Here is a 9,411-nt window from a genome sequence, read left to right as displayed (position 1 = left end):
TTTAACACTATATGCTAATTTTTTGAGAAGGACCTGTATATCTGTCATTGTGGGCCAGGTTTGGTGGAGTTTCCTGATGTTTTAGACCTATTCATCAATTGTGACTTTTTAAAAAGTTGCCGCAAATGTATTCCAGTCTCCCCTTCCCCCGCTGGAGTAATATTATGGATGCCAGATATATTCTAGTGCAAATTTTGGGACCTTTTAGCAGAATGTGTGACTTTTTGCTCTGAGGAGTCAATAAACCTCTTAAAAGGCAAAAAATAAAAGAGCATTTTTGATTTTGCATAAGTTTCATGAAACGTCAACAAACACTACAAGATAAAAGTTAATCCCATCATTATAATGTATCACCTATAAAGGGACAACTTGCAGATCGGCGGTGGGACCTTCATCGATCCTGAGAGCAAGGTTCTAAAAAGCTCCGTGAGGAAGGAAAGGCGAAACGCAGGAGTGCCACCACTTTCCATTCAAACTCTATGGCATTGCTGGGCACGGTGCTTGTCTTTTTTGTTCCCAAAGAGAATAAATAAAGTTCTATTCCAGAATGACGTTTCACAGCCGGATCTTGTGATTGAAGGTTCCAGCATCAGAACCCAGAGCTATCACCTAGGAGATCCTCTGTCCTGTGATACATGTATCTGTACCGACCTGCAGCTCAGATGGATTTTCATGCAGCGGAAACCTCCAAGGACTAAAATCCGGGACTGTGCCTAAAATCCGGGACTGTGTCTAAAATCTGGGACTGTGCCCAAAATCCAGGACTGCTCCTAAAATCCGGGACTGTGCCCAAAATCTGGGACTGTCCTGCTGGCTCTGGGGGAGGTATATGGTCTGCAGAGTGGTATGTTCTTATGCTCATTTTTCTGCTTCCGCACCTCAACTTCAAGGACGGACTGTTCACTTGCTGGACTTATAACCTGACACCGGTGACAGCTGATCGGTGGGCGTTCTGGGTGTAAGACCCCGGCCGATCACCTATACTAAGAATAGGTCATCAATGATAAATTAGTGGACATCCTCTTTAATGCCGCTGTCAATTCCTAACAGTGACATTTTAGGTCGTAGCGCATCCATTTGTGCACCCATCACCCGCCTAACGCGGGATCGTAAGGGGTGTACCAATGGATTGCCGTAGCAATCGGGAGTTTGGTGAAAAGCCCATGTCACCATCATGTTGGTAGGTAATAAGCCCACCCATGGGCCGGACATCATAAGAAACAATGATTTGTGCTGTATACTGCAGTACCAGGGCTGTGGAGTCGGCCAAACCTCCGACTCCAACTCAGTTTCCATGACACCGAGTCCGACTCCATGACTCCGACTGTCTGGGCTGTGGAGCCTTTAAGCCACACCTCCGACTCCTCAATTTCCATGACACCGACTCCACCAAAATGGGCTCCGACTCCACGACTCCGACTCCACAGCTCTGTGCAGTACTGACGTAAAAAGCGATCAAACAATCTCAGGGTCAAGTCTCCTATTGGGGGGAAAAAAAAGTAGACTGTAAAGTAAAAAAAAAATTATTTAACCCGTTCATGACCTATGACATATAGGTCCACCTGCAGCTGTTAACATGTTAAATGCCACTGTCAATATTGGAAAGCGGAATTCAATGCGAGCCTCAGTCACAAACCCTGCCCATCCGTGCCCCTGTCACATGATTGCGGGGCGCTGATGGGTTGGCATGATAACCGAACGGTCTCCAGAAGACCCCCCACTTGCTTGCCATTGCAAACCTCCTATGAAGGCCTGTGGCCGGCGTTCATGGAAGATAATGATTTCTGTTACATAATTTTTTTTTTTTACAAAATGTGGATTTTGTTTTCATTACTTAAATAAAGAACCTAGACATGTTTGGTGTCTATGAACTCGTAACGACCTGGAGAATCATAACGGCAGGTCAGTTTTAGCATTTAGTCAACATGGTTAAAAAAAAATAAATTGTAGAATTACACTTTGTTTTTTTCAATTTCACCGCACTTAGAATTTTTTTCCCGTTTTCGAGTACACGAGATGGTAAAACCAATGGTGTTGCTTAAAAATACAACTTGTCTCGCAGAAAAAACAAGCCCTCACGTGGCCATATTGATGGAAAGATGAAAAAAAAAAAAGTTATGGCTCTGGGAAGAAGGGGAGCGAAAAACAGAAACGCAAAAAAAAACCAAGGTTGTGAAGGGGTTAAAAAAAAAAACCCTAATAAAAATTCAAATGATTCAAAATAAAGAAATTAATAACGACAATAATAATAATTAACACTGAAAAGGAAAAAAAAAAATCTCAAGGCCAAAATTCCTCCTGCTTTTCGCTTTTTTTCCCCTCCGTTTCAGTACGTTACATATTATAGTAAAGGGAATCTTCCAAAACCTCAAAAAAACACCGTCTCCTGCCTCCTATAGCTGCTGTGTTGCACTGTCTATGGCTGGCTGCTGAATGAGTCAACTGAGAATCTATCAGCGAGCTCCTGGCTAACTCTTCTGACTTTTTCTTTTTTTTTTTAAAACTCTGTTGCAAAAAAAAATTGCAAAAATTTTTTTTTGTCCCCAAATACATGCATTACAAAAATAATAACAATTAAAAAAAAATCATTAAATTCTCCCCAACGCTGGAATCTCCCCCTGCTGCTCAATATCAGCTAAGTGCTAGCACAACCAACCCTTGTCTTACCGATATGTCAATCAACTGCACTAGGCCCGCCTACACTGAATTCATTGGTTAATCCAAGAGTCAATCAACATAACAGGAGCTCTGATTGGCTCAGCTTCCAGACAGCAAGCGTCTACACTACTCGCTATCTGATTGGCTTCCGGTCATGGCAACTAGTTTGTGATTGGTTGTGCGGCTAAATCGCTTCTGCGCCTGTGCGAAAAAGAACGTGCTGCTCCCGAGACCTGCGCCATGAATATCCGAAACGCACGGGTAACCGGGGGTGCATTTATCATGCGGGGTGCTGGGGCTCAGCCTGGAGACGTGGGTTCTTTCGGAAGAAATGGCTGTCACTTACCGAGCGTGTGAATATGTAGTTGGGGTGAGGGGATTATGGCTGAATTCCCCATGGTGCTTTGGGCTGGGTGTTGTGATGGAAAGGGAAGGGCTTTTTGGCATTTGTAGTCCCCCCCGTAGATGGCGTTATAGGAGGACAGGGGAAGAATCAAGGGCGGATTCCCAGCATGCACTGCGGCCTGTGATGACGTCACCAGGCAAGTGCATAAAGGGCAATTCCACAGTGACCAGTTGCTCTACTGTCCTGAGCATGAAGGGGCGGCCATGGCCGTTCAGCGCTGTGGACCTTCGTTGTTTTGGTCCCATTCACTTTAATGGGGATGAGCCGCAGTTGTCTGCACAGCTGCCGGCCGTGAAAGGGGGTCGCTGCCCCTCAGGTATCAGGATCTGTGTACGTTCAGTAAAGGAGCCGTCCACATCTGTATTATTGACGGCCTCCCCCAGTATCGGGGACTTGGGGGTCCGTATCGCTCACTGTGGTCTGTTTTCCATCACTAATTGCTTTACCCCCTTTTTTCTGCAGCCCGAGGACCTGATGAATATGCAGCACTGCAATCTGCTGTGCCTGCCGGAGAACTATCAGATGAAGTACTACTTCTACCACGGACTGTCCTGGCCGCAGGTGCGTGGACTGCGGATGTCCCCATCTGACCCGAAACGTGGCTGCTGCTGGAGGGGCGCCGGGCCGGACCCTGCACACAAGCAGCACTTTCCCTTGTCGGGTGTAATCTTGTTCCATGGTGGATGGGTCTGGAACTGCTTGGCGGGGGTCCGATGCTCGGAGCCGCAGCGATCTTCAGTACAGGCAATCGTTAGCCCCAACAGGACTCTATGGAACAGACGGAAAAAGCCGATCGCTGAGCTCAGAAGCCCCATAGACCATAACAGACCTGTGTATATAGTCATTTATGGGAAGAAATCAGCCCCATGTAAATATGGCTTTGCCTGAAAAAGTTTGGCTTGTTCTCTATAGAATGTGTCCTATAAGGTGGGACTTGGACCCGGCAGGTGTGTGTGGTGGTGGTGGGGGGGGGGGGTAGTAAGCGTCTCCTGTATACAGAGACTTGTGTCACAGGTGTTTGCAGATTAGTTGCCGATACTCAGATTTTTTTCCTTTTTTTCATTATTATGAGCGATCCCAGAGTTTTCCCGCTTCTAACGTTTCCTTAATTTTTCTCTCCCCTCGCAGTTGTCGTACATCGCCGAAGATGAAAACGGAAAAATTGTTGGTTATGTCCTGGCAAAAATGTGAGTTTGATTAGAGTGACTGTCACGAATCTGCACTGCTGCTTTATCAATGTATACGTGAGTGACGGAGATAGAAGAGTGCAGCACCAGCTATCTGCTCCAGACTTATAGTCAGTGAATGGAGCGCCACTGCAGAGTGACGGAGATAGAAGAGCGTAGTACCAGCTATCTGCACCAGACTCATAGTCAGTGAATGGAGCGCCACTGCGCAGTGACGGAGATAGCTTGGTACTGTGCTCTTCTATCTGCACCAGACATATAGTCAGTGAATGGAGCGCCACTTCATATCAATGCTTCCAAAGTCTTCTCATAAAGGCATCTACTTTTTGGGATGCAGTACATTGTTGCTACTAGTGAGGACGCTTGCTCTGAGATCTTTAAAGATGAGAGGATCCCTTTAGCTGTAATTTTATATTGGGATAAAGATTCTAGACCTGAATCTGAAACAATTCCTGATGCTTTATCTCTTCTCTTGTGCAGGGAGGAAGATCCAGATGATGTCCCTCACGGCCATATCACCTCATTAGTAAGTGAACCTTTTTGTTAGTCATGTCTGCACATTAGTCTGAAATTTAAAGGGGTTTGGCCACTACTTGTATATTGATGATCTATCTATGGGATATGGGCATACATTTCAGATTGGTATGGGGCCATCTTCCCCTCCGGTCAGCTGTTTTCAGCCAGAAATAATCAGTGTACAGAGCCGGAACGGTGCGGCTGCATACCCTGTGCTGGGTTCTGCATCTCAGCACCTATGCATTGCCATAGAAGCTGAGCCGCAGTACCCGAGGACGGATTCTGCAGACTGCACCGAGCTGAGCTGTTCTTACTGAATGGTCACATAGAATCTATGTAGAAATGGATCCACACAAAAGACACTTCAAATGTTCTTTGCTGCGGATCTGCTTCAAAATCCATGTAAAATAAACTCTTGTGTGAACAGACCCTTATAGCTGGTCATCAGTGTCCCAGTGGTGGACATCCCCTCTGTTGTATGGGACGGATGTGCTAATCAGTGGTTGCCTTTGCCCAGGCTGTTAAGCGCTCACACAGAAGACTCGGGCTGGCTCAGAAGCTGATGGACCAGGCGTCCAGAGCAATGATCGAAAACTTCAACGCCAAATATGTGTCTTTACATGTGCGGAAAAGGTAAGATACGGGGGAATTTTGAGATTTCTTCACCTCCAAAGAAAGTATCAGTGGAAGGGGGGGGGGTTGTTGTCGGAAAAAAACCCGCCAAAGCCAATGGAGAAGTATTGGTGCGTTGTGAATGGTGTCTCGCCATAAGAGTCGGAGGCTGGAGGGTTTTGTGTCCATTTCATCTCTTTGTGATTTCACTTTACAGCAATCGGGCGGCTCTGCATTTATATTCCAACACACTGAATTTCCAGTAAGTACCTCTTCTTCTTTTTATTATCCCAAAAATCTTCCTAGATCGAATACTGGAGCTGAAAACGGCCACAGGAGCGGATTCGGCCATTTCCAAGCCCCCTATTGAAATCTGTATGAAAAGTGGCTTAAAGCAGTTTTCCAGGTTCAGAAAACATGTCCCCCAGCTGTAATTTTTTTCATTTTTTAAATCTATATATTTTTGCTTTATTCTTCCTCCCTGGGTCAATCACTGAGTCCCCTACTTTGAAGATGTCATGTCCACAGCGCTGCTGCCAGTCATTGATTTCAGCAGCTCTGAGAGACTCATGCCGCCTACTTGCGCAGAGTCCCTGAGCTCACTGGCTTACAATAACACTGAGGGCAGCGGTGCTGGACCTGGGAAGAGTGTGAAAACAGCTATTTGCTTGCTTTTTTTATGGATTGCAGCTGGGAGATGAGTTTTCCGAAACCTGAAGACCCCTTTAGCCCTTCTTTTTTTTTTTTTTTTTTTTTTTTTTATAGCTAGCAAGCTTGCGCTACCCATCTCAACAGTTTGGAAATGGCCAACACCCGCTCATTTGACTTTTTTTCAGCGTCTGCATTCAACGCTGTGCAGATATACCTGGGGTATGCCAACAATGTGAGGTTGGTCTGACCACTGGGAGCTCTGCCAATCCCAAGAACGACAGTGGCCCCCTCCGCAGGGGAGTTGTAATATTACACGTGGTCCGTTCTAATAGGGTGCAGGGGCCGTTTTCTGGAGGCTTCTTATGCAGTTCACCTAGCGTCTGTATTCCTGTACAGAATCAGTGAAGTGGAGCCCAAGTACTACGCTGATGGTGAAGATGCGTACGCCATGAAGCGGGATCTGACCCAGATGGCTGAAGAGGTGAGGCGGTGGGGTGCGTCAGCGTATGGGATGTGGAATTGTACAACGGGGCTTTCAGCACTAGAGCCTTGAATTCCTATCATGAGACATGCGTGTCCGCATCCAATACAGTGCGACTATTACCCCGTATCATAGTCAAGAGCTGTATTCATAATTCTGCTGAATGTCGTTGCCATCAGACTTATCCCTAACAACTTTACCTAGGGGCTGCTCATTCCTCCTACATCAGATAACGATGCAACGCCCGGTGTAAAGACTCTCCACGGGACAAATTGTCAGCAGCCAATCAGGTAGTAAGGAATTCTGGGAGATTTTAGCTCTGAAGCCTTCAGAATTATTAATGCAGCTGAAAATAAGTAATGCTGCATATTTACACAGTTATTTTGTAGATGTTCATTCTGTCTGTCAATAATGGTTTGGGCTGTTTCATCCTGTTAAATGGGTAAAACTGCTAAGTGCTCGTTAAAACAAATAGTTTGACAATTTAACTGCGCTTAAAAATTCTCTCCGTTCTCAAAGGAGAGATTTTTAATTTTACTGCTCGTTCCTCCTAGGTTATTGGCCACCATGTCAGTCTGATGTCAGAGGTGGACACTTTCCTAGGCTAGGTGCGAGGCTTAATCTGGCCAGCTGTCATTTCCCCGCTCTTCTCCAATGCTGCCCCTGAGATTGCACAATTGTCCGTCATCAGGAGCATACCACTCCCCTGCCTCTCATGCTGCTGGTCCGAACTGTCCATCAGGAGCACACCGCTCCCCTGCCTCATGCGGCTGGCCGGAACTGTCCATCAGGAGCACACCGCTCCCCTGCCTCTCATGCTGCTGGCCTGAACTGTCCATAGTCACGAGAACACCGCTCCCCTGCCTCTCATGCTGCTGGCCCGAACTGTCCATCAGGAGCACACCGCTCCCCTGCCTCTCATGCTGCTTGCCCGAACTGTCCATAGTCACGAGCACACCGCTCCACTGCCTCTCATGCTGCTGGTCCGAATTGTCCATCATCAGGAGCACACCATCCCCCTGCCTCTCATGCTGCTGGTCCGAACTGTCCATCATTAGGAGCACACTGCCCCCTCCCAGGAAAGAAAGGAGGCAGATGAGCGGTGCGTTCCTGACGATAGGAGATGTGATTACTATTTTAATGGGAAGTAATCACCTGACCTAGGTGCATGCATATGGGAAGGTTTGTTAAAGCTTCAAAAAGAGATCTTATTGTAATTGTCTTGGACACTTCATTGGGAGACACAGGAAAAGCAGCTACGTGACTGTAAGCTAAACTGACTAGCTGGGTGTTGGCAAGCTTGGTGTAGCCTGTTGGGGAGGAGTTGACTTTTCTTAAAGGGGTTGTCCAAGTTTGCCCAAAATCTGTGTCCTCAGACTTGTGAATCCACACAGCAAACTTTGGCAGAATTCTCCGGCACTTGGAGAAGACGATTATGTGACTGCAAGTATGGCATCTGGCTATTCCCGTCCACATTCCAACTAGACGTGCGCACTTCTAGTCGAAATGTGTCCGAGAGTATGCAATATCTTTGCAGTCACAGTTGCCTCCCAGCACTGGAAAATCCTGACAGCATGCAATGTGGGAATGCGCAAGTCTGCCGTCGCATAGAGTGACTGCAGATTTTGAAGACAAACATGAACAACGCCTTTGAAGAAGTATCTTAAGTGTCATCCTCCAGGTAGCAGCAGATGTTTATGGTTTCCTGTATCACTCAATGAAAACTCCGAGAAAGATTTTACGGTGAGTACCAAAAATCCTCTTTTCACCTTAGAAAGTGATGGCATTTGAAATAGTCTCTGTGTGCAGAGAGTGGCTGGACGCAGCACCTAAGAAAATATTTAGGTCGGACCCCCAGCAATCGTTAAGTGATCATCGCTTACTAAGTAACATGAGATGCTGCATCATACAGCGACCTTTGAAGTCAGTGGTGGTCCGGGTAATACATTGTGGGGGCGAGGAAGCCGTTAGATGTCTCTGTATGTAGCAGATAGTAGATGACTCTTCATCATTTTCTGTCTTTACAGCAACTGAGGAAACAGATGGAGCTGAGAGATAAAAGTCGGCCACAGCCGCTGAGCTCCATACAGAATAAATCCGACAATCGATCTGGACACGTGGGCGACTGCTGCCGCGATGAGAAGTGTCTGAGCAACACCGGCAAGCGCGACGGTACCGAGGACAGCGGCGACAGCAAAGATGTCAGCGAAGTCAGCGAGGCCACAGAGAGTACCGACGTGAAGGACAGCTCCGAGGCTTCAGACTCAGCCTCCTAGGGGCGACGTCCGCACATTGGGGCTCCCACCTACCTGCAGTTTACTTCCCGCACTTGCTCTGCTTCTACGCTTCAATCCTTCCCAGCTCTCCATAACGTGAACATAATTGACTAGAAACCACGGCCCGAAACCAAGACAGATCTGTAAATACTAAAGGATATTAAAGTCTCTGATCAGATAACATCGCAGTTCCTAGCGCCAGATTCCATTTTCATACACAGAATTTAAGGGTAACTCCACTTTAATGCATCTGCTTACGATTTGAGCATTTAGTTTTAGTTTGCTTTCGAGCAGTTTTATCTGTTCAGTCTGATCAGTGGCTTTGTCTGGGTAGTCCTTGGAAACAGACAGCAGATCAGCTCCTGCGCGCTGTCACACACGTGACCGAACAGCATTTATGCCGCCGGTTACAGGGAAATCGGCAGATTTAGAATTTAGGTTTGAATGGAGAAAACATGGTGCAGCTAAAACACGGAAAATTGAAGCGTTTTCACCTAAGCAGTAGAAGTTTGTGCAAAGTGGAGTGCCCCTTTAAATATTAAAGCGTCCATAAAGATGCATGTAAATATAGATTAGTGAATGTTAAAACCCCCGTGATTTTTTTTTTTTACCTACAATGTTATG

At 46.5% G+C, this 9,411-nt stretch overlaps 1 protein-coding gene across 6 annotated transcripts; it reads left to right on the top strand.

Annotated features, from left to right (window-relative positions):
• The first annotated feature begins 2,813 nt into the window (after positions 1-2,813).
• On the top strand, positions 2,814-8,968 carry NAA10 (N-alpha-acetyltransferase 10, NatA catalytic subunit). Of its 6 annotated transcripts, none has more exons than XM_077283658.1 (9): positions 2,908-3,028; positions 3,527-3,625; positions 4,193-4,251; positions 4,732-4,777; positions 5,285-5,400; positions 5,597-5,641; positions 6,427-6,511; positions 6,716-6,801; positions 8,539-8,968. In XM_077283658.1, exons 1-9 carry the CDS (start codon positions 2,990-2,992, stop codon positions 8,543-8,545), a joined length of 582 nt encoding a protein of 193 aa, XP_077139773.1. In that variant the 5' UTR covers positions 2,908-2,989; the 3' UTR covers positions 8,546-8,968. The 6 variants fall into 6 exon arrangements, with proteins under 6 accessions (XP_077139771.1, XP_077139773.1, XP_077139770.1 ...); XM_077283654.1 differs by lacking the exon at positions 2,908-3,028 and adding an exon at positions 3,239-3,394; XM_077283656.1 differs by lacking the exon at positions 6,716-6,801 and having other exon boundaries at positions 2,814-2,919.
• Positions 8,969-9,411: the final 443 nt, after the last annotated feature.

The sequence above is a fragment of the Ranitomeya variabilis genome, chromosome 2 (assembly GCF_051348905.1).
Source record: "Ranitomeya variabilis isolate aRanVar5 chromosome 2, aRanVar5.hap1, whole genome shotgun sequence".
Taxonomy (NCBI): Eukaryota; Metazoa; Chordata; class Amphibia; order Anura; family Dendrobatidae; genus Ranitomeya; species Ranitomeya variabilis.
This window is presented reverse-complemented; position numbering and strand designations above follow the sequence as displayed.

Excerpts from the sequence above, each read along its gene's own strand:
- NAA10 (XM_077283653.1), top strand. The coding sequence starts at position 3,254 with ATGAAGGGGCGGCCATGGCCGTTCAGCGCTGTGGACCTTCGTTGTTTT. Across the intron at positions 4,778-5,284 it reads ACGGCCATATCACCTCATTA|GCTGTTAAGCGCTCACACAG; the intron begins GTAAGTGAACCT and ends GCCTTTGCCCAG. Across the intron at positions 5,642-6,426 it reads TCCAACACACTGAATTTCCA|AATCAGTGAAGTGGAGCCCA; the intron begins GTAAGTACCTCT and ends ATTCCTGTACAG.